Source organism: Dendropsophus ebraccatus, chromosome 9, assembly GCF_027789765.1.
Source record: "Dendropsophus ebraccatus isolate aDenEbr1 chromosome 9, aDenEbr1.pat, whole genome shotgun sequence".
In the NCBI taxonomy this organism is placed as follows: Eukaryota; Metazoa; Chordata; class Amphibia; order Anura; family Hylidae; genus Dendropsophus; species Dendropsophus ebraccatus.
In genome coordinates this window covers 34,923,327-34,942,555 of record NC_091462.1, presented here as the reverse complement: position 1 = coordinate 34,942,555, position 19,229 = coordinate 34,923,327, and the positions used below count along the sequence as shown (strand labels likewise).

At 42.0% G+C, this 19,229-nt stretch overlaps 1 protein-coding gene across 2 annotated transcripts in view; it reads left to right on the top strand.

Annotated features, from left to right (window-relative positions):
• The window catches only part of OLA1 (Obg like ATPase 1), a 161,254-nt gene that overhangs the window by 17,046 nt on the left and 124,979 nt on the right, over window positions 1-19,229 (top strand). For both annotated transcript variants that reach the window (XM_069985149.1, XM_069985147.1), the window contains 2 exons: window positions 2,822-2,965; window positions 3,954-4,081. In XM_069985149.1, coding sequence (XP_069841250.1) covers window positions 2,822-2,965; window positions 3,954-4,081 — 272 coding nt within the window. The remainder of the gene's footprint in view (window positions 1-2,821; window positions 2,966-3,953; window positions 4,082-19,229) is intronic.

Below are 19,229 nucleotides of genomic sequence, written 5' to 3'. Positions count from 1 at the left end.
TTTTTTTACACTATAATGTTGGTTTAGCCTTGAATTTATCATTTTCACAAGGGGTTAAAAGAGAAAAAAACACACCATATGTGTAGAGCAATTTCCCCCGAGTCCGTAAATACCCCACATGTGGACATAAAGCGCCATGTGGGCGCAGGGCAAGCCTCCGAAGGGAAGGAGCGCCATTTGGATTTTGGAGGTTGGATTTGGCTAGAATGGATGATGAACGCCATGTCGCATTTACAGAGCCCTCGTGCTGCCAAAACACTGGAAACCCCCCACAAGTGACCCCATTCTGGAAACTGCACCCCTCAAGGAATCTAACAAGGGGTGCAGTGAGGATATGGACCCCTTGATGACGGGCACATTTGTGCCATGAAAGTGAAAAAATGAAATTTTTCCCTTTCACGTCACATTGTTCCACATTTGTGCCCGTCACCAGTGGGGTCCATATGCTCACTGCACCCCTTGTTAGATTCCTTGAGGGGTGTAGTTTCCAGAATGGAATCACTTGTGGGGGGTTTCCAGTGTCTTGGCAGCACGAGGGCTCTGTAAATGCGACATGGCCCTTGAAATCCTTTTCAGTGAAATTCAGCTTCCAAAAGCCAATTGGCGCTCCTTCCCTTTGGAGGCTCGTCCTGCGCCCCCTTGGCACTCTATCGCCACATGTGGGGTATTTCTGTACTCGGGAGAAACTGCGCTACACATTTTTTGTCTTTTTTTGCCTCTTATCCCTTTAAGAAAATGAAAAATTGAAGGCTAGAACAACGTTTTAGTGTAAAAAATAAATTTTTCTTTTTTCACGCCATATTGTTCGGAAAATCTGTGAAGCACCTGTGGGGTCCAGATGCTCACCGCACCCCTTGTTACATTCCTTGAGGGGTGTAGTTTTCTAAATGGTGTCCCTTTAGGGGTGTTTTTTAGGTTTTGACACCCCAGAGCCTCTGCCAACCTGAAGTGGTACAGTCAAAAATGACCAAATATAACGGAGGCGTTGAAATTCACTAGGCGCTCCCTTATATCTGAGGCTTGTGGTTGCGTCAAATAGCGCAATAGGGCCACATATGGGGTATTTCTATAAACTGCAGAAACGGGGCAATAATTATTGGGGTGCATTTCTCTGGTAATAGGTTTATAATTATGAAAAATATTGGATTACAATAAAATCTCTGCACAGAAAATTAAAATTTTCAAATTCCTTACACACTTAGCTTTTATTTCTGTGACTCCCCTAAAGGGTTAAAACACTTTCTGGATGTGCTTTTGCAGAGTTTGGGGGGTGCAGTTTCTGAAATGGGGTGCTTTGTGGGGCTTTCTAACATACAGGCCCCTCAAATACACTTTAAATCTGAACAGGTCCCTAAAAATATCTGATTTTGAAATTTTACTGAAAATTTGGAAATTTGCTGCTAATGTTTTAAGCTTCCTATCGTCTAAAAAAAAATGAAAGATAGTTTAATAAATGCCGCCAACATAAAGTAGACATGTTGCTAATGCTATTTAATATATAATTTATGTGGTATAACCACTTTCTGTATACGCAAAGAAGTTTCAAAGTTGGAAAAATGCATTTTTTCACATTTTTTCACATTATTTGGGTTTTTTTCATAAAGATTTGTTATGAGTATCGACTCCAATTTACCAGAAATGTAAAGTACAATATGTCAAGAGAAAACAATCTCAGAATCAGCCGGATAGGTAAAAGCATCCCGAAGTTATTAATGACTAAAGTGACACTGGTCATATTCATAAAATTTGTCTCTGTCATTAAGGCCATTTCAGGCTCTGTCCTTAAGGGGTTAAACCTCTGTAACCACACAGTGACATTGTTGCATAACAAAGAGCATTGTCTCCTGGTAGACATGCAGAGTTGCTAATATAATTTTAGTTTATCTGCAACCTGCATGTTGTGTGGGCGCACAAACGACTGGGACTTCCTGTGTTTGGTCTCTTTTTTTTTTTTTTTTTGAACAGAGAAAATAGTAAATATTGGTATGGAGGGAGCATGGATCAACGTTTGGCTGTATGTATAACATTGAACATAGAAAACCTAAAAGAATAAAGTAAGTATATTGCAAAACTGAAAAAAATGTATACTTAAAACAACAACAACAACAACAAAAAAACAGCGAATAGATGTTCAAAAATTTCCATTGAAGTCTATGGTGACGGATATAAATGGAAGGGTGTTCCGTTTGTGGCTGTTCACCCAAAGTTGTTGTGTAACCCCAGCTTTACCTCTACTGCTTGTTGGGAAACACATTAAAAAAATGGTGTTAAGGTGCAATATAAAGTTTTTACGCTGTGCACAGACCCATATGGCGGTGCATAAGCTACACTAGTTATCTGCATTGTGGAGGTGAGGGCACTGTGGCTGCAGTGATTGTGGACTGGAAGCCACTTTATGTATTTAGGATCTTAGTGGTTAAGTAACTTCTGGTTCACACAGCAGTCAGAAATGGCGCGGTATCGTGAAACTAAAGCCGCCTAGTAAGAGAGGAAGCAGGATGCTGTTTAGCTGCTGAATGTCAGGGCAGGTGAGGGATTTTCCCGTCCCGGATTACATCTGCTAATCATATCTCATCTATCTAGGTCTAGGTTCTGACACCTTATAAATATTAGCTGACCATATGCTCAATACAAATCACTTCTGGTACTACAGCTTTGCCTTGTCAGAGGAATTTTAAGTTTTTCTCAATATGTTTTTAAAGCTGATGAAAGAAACTGCACAGTCATTGCTGTTTGATGTACTCCTGCTTTAATATAAGACCACAACGTTCTCAGAAAGCCCTTGAAATGAATACCTCACGCCTTCTCTTTACTTTCACAGGAAATCAACTTTCTTCAACGTGTTGACTAAGAGCCAGGCGGCTGCCGAGAACTTTCCATTTTGCACCATTAATCCAAATGAGAGCAGGGTGCCCATCCCGGATGAGAGATATGATTTTCTGTGTCAATATCACAAGCCGGCAAGGTATGAGATTCACCTGTCAAACACACCAATAAGATGATTGATTACAGAAATCTTCACTTGAAATTGAGCTATGTCTCTGCCTGGGTTGTTGGACCTTTATAGTGTTACTATATTCTTTCCTTTTGCTTAAATGGGTTATCTAGAATTAGAGAAAGAACAGATACTTTCTTCCAAAAATAGCACCACCCCTGTCCCCAGGTTGTGTGTGGTATTCAGCTCCATTCATTTCAGTGCAACTGAGCTGCAAAACCCACACCCAAACTGAGAACAGGAGTGGAGTTTTCCGGAAGAAAGCAGCCATGTTTTTTTATATCTTGACAAGCCCTTTAACAGTCTATGAAACAAATGTGTAAGGGGACTGTCCCATGTTGCAGCCACGTTCGCTTGCAGTGGCCAATAGCTGCGCAGTCATGTCTGTGGAACTGTGGTATTACCGCATTACAGTGTGGGATCGTACCCTGAATGTGAACAGTCCTTGCTTGTTACTGTAAAGATAGCCATAAAAGGGCCGCCCTCATCCATATGCATAATGGATCCAGCTATGCCCCTGTCTGCTGGAAATGGCAAAGATTTGGTGTATTGTATAGAAATGGGGTCTCAGGGCTGTGAATCCCTCCGATTGTTGGGTACAGCCGGGGCATGATCCTGTGGACTTACTGCTTGACTGGGCGCTCAGTGATTATGGTCTCCTACAGGCTTCATAGACTATAATGGAGCCCATGTCCTGTAATCAGATGGACTGATCGCTGGGGAATGATGTGCGCTGTAGTTACCTGATCGGAGGGGGTCTCAGCTGCAGCCAAACTCTTGTAAAATATTATATGAAGCTTTATTTGTAAGTGGACAATCCATAGACACACACATTGCTTGTTCTGTATTCTGCTTTGAGCTGCAACAGAATAATTCTTGTAAGCAATACCTTGCCGGTGACTGATCTTTCCTTCCTGTGACTTATTTCTATAATGATTGTGTTTGTTTTACTCTAAAGCAAAGTTCCAGCATTTCTGAATGTGGTGGACATCGCTGGTCTGGTGAAAGGGGCCAGTGCGGGCCAAGGCTTGGGGAACGCTTTCCTGTCTCACATCAGTGCCTGTGATGGAATATTTCATCTTATGCGTAAGTAACATCTTATCTTAGTTTGCTTTTAATGTGGACACCAGTATAAGTAAAAGGTAACGTGAACTGAAACTAAATAAATGGGCAGACTATTTTTCATTTTAAAGGGGAACTCTGGATAGCCTTTTTTTTTTTATTAGAAAAAACTTATTGTCTCCTGACACTGTTCATGCTGTTTTCCCTGTTCTTCGGCTCCTCTGATCAGATTTGCTTCCTGCTCCGTATCCTCTCTGCTCCTCTGACTGTGCGCCACTATAAGACTACACCTCCCTGTACAGAGGCACAGATAGATAGGGACACCTGGCCGACACTACATTACTGGAGTCAATAGTATTAGCACAGAAATAGTATTTGTAAAACTCAAAGGCTAACAGCAACTACACAAATAAATGGGGAAGAAGGATGCTTTGTCTATGTAGAAATTCCAGGTAGACTTGCAGATAGCAAATGATGCCAGGTCAGGAGTGCTCAACCTGATATCACCTATAAAGGTTCACAACGTTACCCCTACTCGCACAGGGATCCAGCGGGGTAATGCTCCCTGAAAAGGACGGCCCCTGCCCCAATCTACCCCTAACAAAGGCCCTACACCAGTGCTTCATAATTCCAGTCCTCAGGCCTCACCAACAGGTCATGTTTTGAGGATTTCCTTAGTATTTCACAGGTGCTATAATTATACCCAGTCCATCAGGTGTTTATCACAGGTGTCTTTGTATGAGATCCTCAAAACATGACCTGTTGGTGTGGCCTGAGGACTGGAATTGAGAAGCACTACCCTACACTCACCTTCCCAACGTGTTTCATCAACTATGAAGCTTAGTATCTGGGTGTAGGAAAAGTATAATTGCAAATAAGGCCCATAGAAGTGCAGTGGCTGTTGGCATGTAAGGGGCATAGTAGATAGTGTATGGCTAAGTACATCTCCTTGTAGTCTTTGCGGCAGATGATCTTGATGTCGTCTTTCACTCATAATGCAACCCTGCCCGCTGACCAGCATTTCTCCAGCCGTTTCCTGGCATATCTCCGCTCCTTCTCCGCTGCCATTGTCGTGAGCGGTTAATCTGGAGTAATAGAGGTGACATTTCGCTGCCCACAAAGCGAGATGGTGGTCACATGATCTTTGTCTCCTGGGGAAGGGGAGGACCAGAAGGCGAAATGGATTGGACAGAGGGCCATTTCCAGGTTGGCAATGAACTTACAAGTAAGGCAAAATAGCACAGAGAAGCTTATAAATTACTGTATATAGACACATCTTTTCATGTACATTTCCCTTTAATCGGAGTAAGGAGTCTTTTTTTCTTTTTTTTTTACTTTATCATAAGAAACACATCTCTAATCCCCTGCATACCTATAGTTAAAGGTGTTATCATGCGAAATTATTGGCCTGTTCTTGCATGAGTGCAATGGCCCCTTTAAACAGTTGCCCTGGTCTTGATGCTGGGGGTCATATACCCTTCACAATCTTATATTGCTGGTCTATTCTTTGTGCACTTTGGTGGTACAAGCCCATGCTATGCTATTATTTGGATACCTGTGTAGTTCCTTTTGTCTTTATGTGATGTATGCACTATAAAAAGTATTTCAGAATAAAGCTTTTTTTTATTATTGTGCGTTTATATTGTGGATATGTAAAGAAATATTATTGCGTACTTAATGCTATTAAGGAATTAATGATTTTATAACTTTATTTTATATTTATGATGTGTTATCATTAGGGCAACATCTAGGGTGCCCTAACAGCAGCTCTCTGGTCCTTGTAGATCCCTGGGTCTGACTGCAGAGGGGTTAGCTAGTCTTCTATTAAATCACTGGGGAAAAATCTGCGCTTCTGTAAGTGTAAAGTGTCTTTGATCATGCCATGGTCACAGACTATGGTGATCAGAGATTTCCTTGTTGCAATGCAGTCAGGAGTCTGTCCTAAGAACAGGAGCTGTAAGAGCAGGAGCTCCCAGTGAAGCTGAGAGTCCTACATCACCTTATGTCAGGACATAAGAGTTTAAAGGGTTAAACAGGATGGGGGTTAAACAGCTGACCTGTAGGGCTTCAGTTGCTGCGCCGCCCCCCCCCCCTCAGAATGTGGCTGGGCACTAAACCCCAACTATGTTTGAATGGAGCTGTGGCCAATCCTATGCACTGCTACTGTATTCATTTAAGGTACATTTGTCCTCTGTCTTCATGATCAGTGGAGGGGCTAGAGGTCTAGAAAGGCTCTATCCTGTGACTATGGGTTAACTTTGTTTTGAGGTAACCCCTTTTAAAGCTTATCTGTCATTAGTAAAAACTTTTGACATGTCACAGAGATACGTTATAAGTGTTCAGGCCATGACCAATCAGAACGAGCCAGGAAAAGTCTGCACAGCACGTTCTCCCCCGCCTTCGTGACACGTGACCTTGACAGCCACATAATCTTGCCGTCTCTGACACGTTAAAAGGTTGTTTTTTTTTTTGTTTTTTTTTTAAATTACAGGTACTGTTTAGGGTACAAACCCACTTGACGTATTTGCTGCGTGAATCAGTCTTAAAAATAAGCAGGCAAAACGCAGGTTGGCTTTATACAATTGTTCTGCGTTAATTTTTGAAGCGTGAAGCTTGCTGTTAGCAAAGCATCAGTTGTTAACAACCTGTGTGAAAAACGCATGTAGCTTCACGCTTCAAAAATACGCAATTGCTTATTTTAACGCAGAACAATTGTATAAAGCCAACCTGCGTTTTGCCTGCTTATTTTTAAGACTGATTCACGCAGCAAATACGTCAAGTGGGTTTGTACCCTTAATGTGACTACATGCAGTCAACACTGGGGTGAGGCTATAGTCACGGGTGAAGTGATGAACAGCAGTAGACAACTGTTGCTTACCTGGATCATTTATTCACAACAAATGATCTTGTCGGGAAAAGTAAAAGGCCGTAATTGTCTATCGTAGATCCCATTTAGATGTGGTGCAACATTATCCACACGGTGCTGCATTTTTTTGCAGAGAGATCCCTATTGCAACCAAAATCACTGTGTAGCCCCAGCCTTAATAGTTATTGAGCCAGTTGGAAAATTGACAAATACTTGAAAAGTGATCACATGACCATGGACAGATTTTTTTTTTAAATACCAGTTAACAATAAAAGTTCCAAATGATGACAAGCATTGATCTTAAAGGGGTAGTTCACCAAATTTTTATTTCAAATCAATTGCTGCCATAAAGTGCCAGAGATTTGCAATTTACTTCACTATTAAAACATCTCAACTCTTCCAATCTTAGGGTTCGTTCACACGGAGTAAAATTGGCGGAATCCCGCCAGCCTCCGTGTCATAATGGGAGTCTATGGGAGACTTGCGCGCCTCCTCTCTCCGCACTGAAGAATGAACATGTCTATACTTCAGCACGGAGAGAGGAGGCGCGCAAGCCTCCCATAGACTCCCATTATGACACGGAGGCTGGCGGGATTCCGCCAATTTTACTCCGTGTGAATGGAGCCTTATCAGCTACTTTTATGTCCTGCAGGTAGTGGTGTAATCTCTCCAGTCTGACACAGTGCTCTCTGCTGACACCTCTGTCCATGTATAGAACTGTCCAGAGCAGTAGCAAGTCGCCACAGAAAACATCTCCTGCTCTCCAGACTGGAGAGAATACACCATTTCTTGCAGGACAAACAGCAGCTGATAAATATTGGAAGGCTTGAGATTTTTTAATAGAAGTAAATTACAAATCTGTATAACTTTCTGGCCCCAGTAGATTTAAGTACCCCTGTAAAGTGTATCCATCATTATAGAAAAAAAACAAACTTTTGACCTAGGGACCCTGACCAATGACTAGAATGAGCGGGTAGAGAAGCATGTGGTCTCTCATTTCTCTCCCTGTCTATATGAACTCAGTTGATTTGAAAGAAATTCTTTTTCGGGTGAACTACCCCTTTAATACAGAAACTATATTGGAAACTTTACTTTTCAAAATACGAAATAACCTTTTTTTGTTGAAACCAGAAAATCCATTTATTGCCAGGATATCAGTTTAAACATAAGGGATTGTGCTAGGTGGACAGCTCCTTTAGCAGGGTCACTGATGCCGTCTACTTTTGCCAGGCTGGATGTTCCTGTTATTAGGGGGATAAGGATTGATAACAGGCGATCAAAGGCTCTTCATCCAGCAGTTCTCTAATGCCAATGGCCAACTTACCCTGTTGTGTCTGTATGAAGCTGTGTCTAATGCCGCTACCTCTGCACGGCATCTTCCATGTAAGCTGTGTTTATCCACTTATGTGTTTTCGGTGTTCATGTTCTTAAGTGTTATGTTAATCCTTTTGTTACTCGCTACCCATCGACACGGTCTGTCCCGGCCGAGTAATTTACACCATAGAGCTGCTAAGTAAGGCTGTCCCTAATAATTACATAGCTTTTGCAGAATGGAGATCCCAGCTGGCATCCGAGCTACTGGTCCCAGCGATAGTGAACATGCTACTCTCCAGATGCACGTCTGCTCATGTTACGTGATACGCACTATTAATAGCTAGATGGATTGGCCGTCATGGCATGGCTCGGAGAGTTACGCCACTTAATGTTCACCTTTTAAAGATCAGATTATGCAAAATGTCTTTAGACATCCATGAATCTGTCATTTCCAGATAGAACAAGGTACTTAACAATCAGTTGCTAAATATATGGAGACATCCTGATTTTAGCTGTCAGAGGCCAAGTTTATCTGCTGTGTGGTGACAGGCGACAGGCCACCGAGACCTCCCATCCAATAATTCTATAAATTCCATGCTGGGCCGAGATCATCATTGGCTCCTTACAGAAGGCAGAAAGTAAGACACTTCTTGGGTAAGTTGGCTACATAGCAACCGGTTTAATCTCTTCTGTGCCATTCTCTACTTTCATATGCAGGGGGTAATTCCAGTTGTACATTTTTAGGGAGAACAGCGCAGTCACGTTCAATCATTTCCGTTATGATGAATGTCAGACTGGGGTGCCTAGGACCATCCAGTGTAATTGATTCTGGGGTGCTGCCATAAAGATCCATGGAAACATTACCTGTATCTTTTTTGGCCTCATAAACACCTAAACCTATAAAAATGGCATCTTCTTCAGTCATTGCTGTGGCACCAGCACCAACAATTTAAGTTACCTTGAATAGTGCATTTACTATATCAATATAATGGCTAAAGGGGTTATCCGGGTAACAAAAACAACATTCTAAACAATCCCCCTTCCCAATACCACCCCATGTCTAAGATACATGTATAACCTATCTTGCACCCTTTTCCTGTTTTTTTTTTCTCATTCTTATCCGCTCTTGGGCTGGGTTCACACTACGTATATTTCAGTCAGTATTGTGGTCCTTATATTGCAACCAAAACCAGGAGTGGATTAAAAACACAGAAAGGCTCTGTTCACACAATGGTGAAATTGAGTGGATGGCCGCCATATAACAGTAAATAACGGCCATTATTTCAATATAACAGCCGTTGTTGTAAAATAACAGCAAATATTTGCCATTAAATGGCGGCCATCCACTCAATTTCAACATTGTGTGAACAGATCCTTTCTGTGTTTTCAATCCACTCCTGGTTTTGGTTGCAATATGAGGACCACAATACTGACTGAAATATACATAGTGTGAACCCAGCCTTGATGTGTAAAATCCTCTACTCTAGGTCTAATCTAACTACGCTCAGCTCCCTCCCTCCCCCCCCCTTCTTTGTGGTCACAGGACATGTGATCTCCTCTCTGGGGGCTGGGTTAGCTGTCTATTGACTTGGTAACCCAACCCCCAGGAGACATTATTTGCATCATCTTCATGCACCTGTGCTGCTTCCATAGACTTACATGTGTCTTTGAGCCTAGGTTTCTGTAATATAAAAAGTTATAGTTCTTTCTCTGCTTGCTGTCAGTGAATGCAGGCATATGTACCTGTCTATGTCACAGCTTTGCAAACTGTAAGTGTTATGAATGTTGTTAGAGTCTGGATTGAACTAGAATGTTTTCATTCACAGTCAGCAAGCAGAGATCTAAACACCTACACTACACCACCCACCCCCGGTAAACAGATGCAGGACATAGCTGCACCATGTGCGCATCAGCTCTGTTACATCATCAGCTAGTATGGAATACATATTGAGGTAATGTGATGCAGTCCTGTGTTTACTGTACAATAGTAATGACAGCAGTGGGCAGGAAAGAAAGCTAAGGGGGCGAGTACATAAACAGACTAATCATGCAAATGCATGCTGGGAAATGTAGTTTCCTATCTTGGTTATCGATCGGCTTTTAGAAAAACCTGTAACTCAGGAGTGACAGCAGCTAGAAAGACAGGAGAGGGCTCAAAATACTCAGGGGGGCTCTTTGCTCTTAGGTGGATAACCACTTTAAATGAGAGCAAATAAAATATACCTAATACTGTCATACAGGCTATCTAGGGATCAGACTCTCAGTTCTAGACAAGTGCTCAGCAGGGGATGATCATGCAGCAGACTCTACAAGAGAATACAGCACATAGCTGTCCTGGGCAGAGGACCTGATGTCACTACTATGCTACCTGAACCATTAGTAGCAGGATGGTCGTCATTGGCTTCTCCCTGCCACGCCAGCCTAGATTGATAGATCTTTCCCTATACCAAAATAGGGGGACATTTAACAGCCCTATAACACGGAAAGATTATCATACAAAAAATTGTTATATAATTAGAATTTGAGCGATAATTTTTCATGTGTATGCAGGCAACGATCAAACGACTAACGAAAATTAATTTGTGTCACCAATCGCATCTTTTGAGCTGGCCATAAAATCGTTTGCAAATCTTTCCGTGTGTGTGCACATCACTAATTCATTTGTTTGCGATTATCGTTGATCAGAGAAAACAAAAATTTGCTTAATCTAATAGGACCCTGAGATGAGAAGCCGCCCCAGTGACTTGTGGTTCAGGCAGTATGAAAGTGATGATAGGTTCAAATCCAGTGACTCTCAGGTGACTTTTCCTCTTTTTATTCTCCTCGCTTTTTTCTTCATATGACAAAGGCCAAAGGACTTCTGATAACTGCAGTGTTTGCTGCCAAGACATCTTTGGCCCTTCACCTTTGCAGCTATCTCCAGCCTCGTCTATAGTGATACAGGTTGCCATCTTGCTACCAATGATACTGTACTTGCTGGTGCCTTCCATTGTTGCATCTATATGTTGTAGCTATATGGCCCCAAATACGAAAGCACGGGGCATAACTAGAACATGTTGAACAAACCTTCAGTGTGCCTAAATGAATGCAGACCTGAGATTCATTTATTGGTCATACCCCCCATTAGATTCCCAAATTATATAGACCACAGAATAAGCCAGACCAAAGAAAAAGAATATTTGTAAGCAGATGCCCCTGGTAGACCTGGGGCTGACTCCCTCAGTGAAACCTCTTAGATACCTGGGGTAGATATTAACCATCACAGTTAGGGCCCTATTACACAGTAATTGAACGAATTTGAACGATAATCGCTCTGTGTAATTGCAGGTAATGATTGAAAAATCGTTCGTATGTTGTTGATTGTTGATTTAGATCTGAACCTAAAATTATCGTTAATTGTTCGCTGTAATTCCACATTCGTTCGCTCAAGTTCCGCATTTTTTCACTAACCGCTCAGTGCACATTGTTTATTGTTTTGCTGGGATCAGAAGGAATAAATGATCGTAGTAACGATCACAATAACCATAACGACCATCGTTCTGTGTAATATGGTGAACAATCTCAGGTTAACGATAATCTCGTTTGCAATCGTTTAGCGTTTACAAATCGCTCTGTGTGATAGGACCCTAAGGCACTGGTGTGGAGCCTGTGCCCATGTCACCCTCTGGACTTACCATGGTGTCCATCTGGTACTGACACCACAGTTTTCAAAGGGTAAGAGGATAGTTAATGACGATAGTCGTTCTATTAAGGTGAGTGCTGACCATAGCCCATCCTGCCTATAAGAAAGAAGCACAATACATGGCCGATGATATTTCCTGTAAAGAGGAGACAATTTAGTTGTGCTGTAAGGCGCTCAGCTCTCCTGGATGATTTCAATGCTATCTTTATTTAGTTTGTCGGGAAGAGATTTACCGTAGTGGCAGTTATGAAATGATTGTTGCTTTCTTTATATCCTATTTTCTCCCTAGGGGCTGCCATGCAGTGCCACTTCCTTCACTATAATATTGTGTCTTACTTTATCAAAGCCTTTATATTAAGAATTGCGTGACTCTAAGCCGATGGAAGGTTTTTTTTCTTTTTGAAATCCATGTATGGAAAACAGATTTAGCTTGTGCGCCTGTCGTATGCCCCATTACTACATTTGTAAAAGCAATGGGGAAAAACAGTAAAGTGTTTCCTAAGACATCCTCTATCCATGTGCTCTATTAGGACATATGGATGTCATAGGGAGGGGTCTCTAGAGCAAGAGCGATCCTGGTAAACAGCTGCTCTGGTAGACTCAAGCTGTCCATTCCAATCTAATATACTTTGTGTACTATTTTCAGTAAGGTTGTATTTGTATTGTGTGAAACATCGAAATTTATTTTGCAAAGTACCAAAGAGATTTAAAGCCAATGTACCATTAGCTGCATTACTTTTTCTTTTTTTTTACATGAGCCAATTGGCAAAAGCGTGGTCTTTTTTTTTTTTTTTTTTGAATGCCACCCATTTCCCTCTCTCCCACTCCTGTCCATATCCCTGCTTGACAGTCAACTTCCAGCCCTTTTCCACTCCTGTTAGGGGCCTATTCCACGGAACGATAATCCGATTCGGCTGATTATTGCTTTGTGGAATAGAGACAACGATCACCCGATGATCGTGTCCTCAGCTGATCGTTTATTTAGGTTCAAACCTAAAATCATCGGGCACCGACCACGCATTTCTGCATGGAATAGTGATGTGTGGCCAGGACCGCCGCTGCAACATGTATCTGCAAGTATCGTTCAGTAACGATGTTCCTGCAGCCCTTGCTAAATGATTATCGGGCCGTGTAATAGGCCCAGTAAACGGCGCTCATTTACATTATTGATCGGGCCCCAATCGGCCCGTGGAATAGGACTTTTACTGTGTATGTGTTGTGCTCCATTTGACTCTCAGTCTGGCAGGCATAGTGACCACAGATGGGACAGCATTACAGCCTTCAGCCTTTAGGAGCTTGGGAAAGCCTTGTAGCTTTGAAGCTGTGAATAAAAACATTTTTCTACATTTTGGAAGCACAGATAGATATATAAAAAGGTACCATGTGCCACAGCTATCTAACACTGAGAGCAATTTGGAGAATGAATTGCAGCCAGTAATTGATTGCAGTGGGTCTCACTGTTGACACTCGCTCTAATCAGAAGATATAGCCCGGAAGAGATCGCGGCAGCATGATGCATTCTCCGACCGGCTGCTCATTCCGTCAATATTTTCTAATCGACTTGTGTAAAAAAAGTTAATATTTTTGTTGACTACATTTGACTAGACAACATCAAGCCTGCCAATGATGCATGGAAAGTTGATGGCCACATGACTGACAGCCATCCTTTCTAAAGGACCATGATTTTTCCTTGAAGGAAGAGAGATAAGTGGCTGTCTGAACTATCCTCATAAACTAATCAGAAGTCGCCCAGACTGTCTTGCCTAGCTGGTGATTTAGCAGGTGACTGAGCTTTTTGTAGGGTCACTCAGTAAAGTGTTGGAGGACATCTAGCTTTTATTGTTATTGTTGTGGTGAATTGTTAGAAATAAAACCTCACTGTCCATTTAAATGTGATTGGTTCCTTGTTGTTAGATTTCCTAAAATAATTTTAAAAAAACCATAGTAATAGCATTTTAAGTGGATTTATACATTCTTTGAGCCCCAGTGAGGGAGAAGAATGCTCACCCCAGGTTGCATCAGCGATCACTGGGATCTCATCATTCATACCCCACCGATCAACATTTCGGGCATGTCTCTGTGACATGCCCAAACTTTTCTGAAAGCATTGGTGGTTGAACAAATGATAATCTGGCAAACCATTGCCGAAGCACCCATTTACATTTTAGTCCATATTATCTGATTTATTGGTTTGTACTGGCCATAAATGAGTAACAACGGGCTAAGGATGGGCTAATTTTTCTGGTTATGACATTTTAGTCAAAGAAAGTTCGATCTTTTGTACAGGATAAAAAATGTGCACTTTTGGTCAGCTAAACAGTTCATTGGTGAATTTCAGCCAACTAATGTTCATTATGGGTTAATTCATCCGTCTTAATCAAGTCTAGTCTAATATGTATGGGCGCCTTTATACAAATCTCTGTATTCGAGGGGCAGCCCAGCCATTCCCACTTATGCATTTACTTTTATCACATTTCTTTTTGCCTTGAAAGTGGGAATCCTGATGTATGGGTTCAGCCACAGTCATTGCCGTATAGAGCAGTGATTTGCATAATTTCTTCTTGGTGGGATAGTTGACATTTATTAGGATACCAGTAGAGCCTAAACGTTTTCCGAATAGGAGCCTTTAAGTGATTTAGTGTCCAAATGTGTAAACCCTCACAGGCCATTCTGCATGTCACCAGAAACGTCTCAATGGAGTCACTGGGGCGTCAGCCTGAAAGTGCACAGCTCTGACTGTTCCTGTACCATTCAGGCTTGCAAATGCGAATAAAGGACAAATAAACGTAAAACTTTAAACTGATTGAAGGTTAGGACTGTAACAGAGACCGTACACAACAGATCGCTGTTTTGCCAACTACTAACCCCAGCCCTCCAATAAACAAGCATGCACAGTTTACATGAGGATACATGTTTATTTAATTAGAGAGAGGGATTCCATGACATGAATTTTTTCTAGGGCTTTAATTCTCTAGCTTGTTTTGGCTCCCAGTATGTTAAAGGTTGCTTAGGCTGTTAACTGGACAGTCACTTCTGCTTTAGGATGCCTTCACACATACCGACTCGCAGCAAAAAACTCGCTGCGAGTTTCTGCTATGAGCCGAGGTCCTGGAAGGCACCTATCACTACATACAAGCAGTGGTCTAAAAGACCGCTGGGTGTATGTAATGCAGCCGCCCCCTTAACCCCTTCGGCTCCCGCACCGCTGTCTCCATACATTACCTGGCTCTGGCTGCACAGGGTCCCGGCGTCTTGCTCTGCCGCCCAGCCAATCAGTGCGTTGCCCAGCCGCAGCCACTGATTGGCTGGGCAGCAGAGCAGGACCCCGGGACCCCGTGCAGCCAGAGCCAGGTAATGTATGGAGACAGCGGTGCGGGAGCCGAAGGGGTTAAGGGTGCGGCTGCATTACATACACGCAACGGTCTTTCAGACCACTGCTTGTATGTAGTGATAGGGGTCTTCCAGGACCTCTGCTCATAGCAGAAACTCGCAGCGAGTTTTTTGCTGCGAGTCGGTATGTGTGAAGGCACCCTAAAGGAGAAGTCTGGCGAAAATTCTTATTAAAGTATTTTATTGCCCCCCAAAAGTTATACAAATCACCAATATACCCTTATAACGGGAAATGCTTATGAAGTGCTTTTTTCCCTGCACTTACTACTGCATCAGTGCTTCACTTCCTGGATAACATGGTGATGTCACGACTCGACTCCCAGAGGTGTGCGGGCTGTGGCTGCTGGAGAGGATGATAGGGGGACACAGGGCACTGGAGGGTCACTGAGCATCCCTCTGCCATCATCCTCTCCAGCAGCCACAGCCCGCACAGCTCTGGGAGTCAAGTTGTGACATCACCATTTTATCCAGGAAGTGACATCACCATTTTATCCAGGAAGTGACATCACCATGTTATCCAGGCAGTGAAGCCTTGATGTAGTAGTAAGTGCAGGGAAAAAACACTTTATAAGCTTTTTCTGTAATAAGTGTATATTGGTGATTTGCCTAACTTTTAGGGGGCCATACAATACTTGACAACATTGTCGACTGCTCTTTTGACCTTCTGTAGACTTAAGCACTGTCAAGGGGGTGATCACTGCTGCCTAGTTGCCTACTGAACACACTTCAGGACTGAGCAGTGGTGGCTAGTGTTGAGCAGAGAGGCCAAACTGGCAGTGCTCTCCAAACCCGAACTTTCGGCATTCGACACCCCGTGGTTGCAGAAGTTTGATGAAGCCCCGGGGAATCCTGGAAAGTATGGTTAAAGCTTATGGCTGTATTTATGTATTCCACAGCTCCCTAGGGCTGCATCCACCACTTGCAGCCACAGGGTGTCAAATGCCAAACATTCTGGTTCAGAGCCTATGGCTGTATCCGTGTTTTCCAGGACTCCCTAGGGTTGTGTCCAACTTCTGCAACTGTGGGGAGTCCAATGCCAAGCACTTGGAGAATGTTGCTGAACCCAAACAGTTTGGCTCTAGTCTGACACTAGTGGTGTAGCCTTGCATTAGAATGTCTGGTGTCAAGACATAGTTGGACTAGTGGAAATCCTTTTTTGCTTGCACTCCTCGCTTTAGCTAATAATGCGCACACTTTTTTTTTTTTTTAATTGTAATTTATGCGCGATGAAAACCTCAAATGATTTAGTTTAAAGAACTTTTCTGGAATTAATCTTGCTAAATCCAAATTCTTTAAGAAAATGTGATGAATTGTGTGGTCTGTCATTCCCCTTATGCGAGGCCACACTTCAGCCAGAGCCGTGATTGTTTGCTTCACCTTTTATGCCGTTAGGTGCGTCTTTGATACGGGGATTACAGACGTCTTGCTACGTTAAGTCATTTGAAGTGCTACCTCACACGTCTCTTTGGCCTCACATTGATCTTCGCTCTCCTCTCGGCTATTGATATTATTGTTTCAGTGATTCTTTCGGTGGTCTTGACGATGCTTTCTCTCAAAACTTCCTTTGTGTCGCCGCTTTTGTTTAAAGACTAGAAAGCGAGAAGCCATTTCTGGCTGTGAGAGTTTTTTGCTTTTTCTTACTAGTTTTCGCAGCTCATGTGTCCCTTGAGTATTTAATTTTTTTTTACCTTTACCTTAAACTGCTTCTGGTCTAAAAGTCAACTTTATACTGTTTCAGTCTTATTGTATCTTTGACCTCCACATCCAAACCCGTCTTTAATCACAGAAATATTTTGTTTTAAGTCATCTCTATAAAGTTACCCTTTGCAGGGGGAAAAAAAACCAAAAACTTTAATCAAAGTTTTTGAAAACTATTTTGATCATTTTTGAGCTTTTTTTTTCTAACTGGATCTGAAACATTAATTGGCAATGTTTTTTGTCATTAAAACGCCTCCTACAGCTCGCCATATTTTGTAGCTGTGTAGCCGACATTACATAGTAGATAAGGTCACACTTCATGTGTCATCCATATGGCTGTACCAGAAATTCTGAATCATTGTTTCTCAACTCCAGTCCTCACGTAACCCCAACAGGTGATGTTTTGAGGATTTCCTTAGTATTTCACGGGTAATAGAAGTTTAGTATCACCACAGCTTTTATTTAAGGAATCCTCAGACCATCATCTGTTTTGGTGGCATTGAGGACTGGACATTTCAAGTGTCATCCAAATACAGCCCATTAACCCATAGCTGCACCAGGACTTTACTGAACGTCCTCGTGCCGCTATGGGAGTTCAGAGGGGGGTCGGCAGCAGCCAAAAGCAATAGAACACCGATCTCATGGATTCATGCAGTATAACTATACTGCATGGATCTCTATGAGAGATCAGAGTGCATATACTAGAAGTCCCCCAGGGGGGCTTCTAGTATATGTGTAAAGTAAAAGAAAAATGTATTTTTAATAACACAAAATCCCCTCCCTTAATAAAAGTCTGAATCACCCCCCTTTCCCCATTTTATAAATAAAAATAAATAAATAAATTAATAAACAAACATGTTTACTATCGCCGCGTGCGTAATCGCCCGAACTATTAATTAATCACATTCCTGATCTCACACGGTAAACGGCGTCAGCGCAAAAAAAATCCCAAAGTGCAAAATTGCGCATTTTTGGTCGATCAAAAAGTCATATATGCGCAATCAAGGTACCGATAGAAAGATCACATCATGGCGCAAAAAATGACACCTGACACAGCCCCATAGACCAAAGGATAAAAGCGCTATAAGCCTGGGAATGGAGCAATTTTAAGGAACATATATTTTCTTTAAAAGGTTTTAATTTTTTACAAGCCATCAAATCAAATAAAAGTTATACATGTTACATATCGTTGTAATCGTAACAACTTAAGGAACATATATAACGAGTCAGTTTTACCCCAGGGCGAACGGAGTAAAAACAATTTTTTCAATTTCACCACACATATAATTTATTTCTGGTTTCCCAGCACGTTTTAGGCAAAAATTACATCTGCCATAGCAAAGTACAATTAGTTGCGCAAATAATAAGGGCTCATTTGGGTCTCTAGGTGGAAAAATGCAGGCGCTATGGCCTTATATACACGAGGAGGGAAAAACGAAAACACAAAAATGAAAACTGGCTGTGTCCCCTAAGGGTTAATTCTATGCATGAAAAATGACTTGTGGTTTATATTTGTAAATCCACATCATGTCGTTCCTTTTCCCGGTTGGTCATAGGTTTCTGTCAGGCTTTTCTCATATGCTATTCGAAAAGATATTATTCACCAAAGATGTTAAACACAAATTATTGCTGCAGTCCATTTGTGGGTCCCCAGTTTGGAATTACAGATGACCTCAATAGTTGTTGTGTTGTAAAATTTTGCAAAAACATTTGCAGCATTTTTGTATATTCTGTGCAGCAACCCCCCCCCCCCCCCCCCAAAAAAAAAAAAAAAAAAACAGGAAAAAAACTTTTTTCCCTCCCAGCACTTGTAGGAAAGTAACAAGTCCAAGCCAAACATTTGCACAATTTCCTTTATGGATTTTGATGTGTCACGATTAATGTGTTTTGTGTGAACCTGCCCCTAAAGTAAACACTCAGTTTTGCCCATTGGCTGGGGATGGGTCATCACTAGAGATGGACGCAACTTGAGCATGCTAGAGTCTGATCATTCGTCATTTAATTACTGGTTGCTGTAGAAGTTAGAATAGGCTTTATCCATGTTTTTCATGACTCCCTAGGGCTGTATCCAACTTTTTCAACCACCAGTAATCAAAAGGCAAACAATCACGCCGGATCATGCTCAAGTTGTTCTCATCTTTAGTCATCACACATGCATTCTCTTTTCTTTATAATCCCTGTGTCATGCACTACCCCCTCCCTAAAGGAGAGCTGCTGTTGAG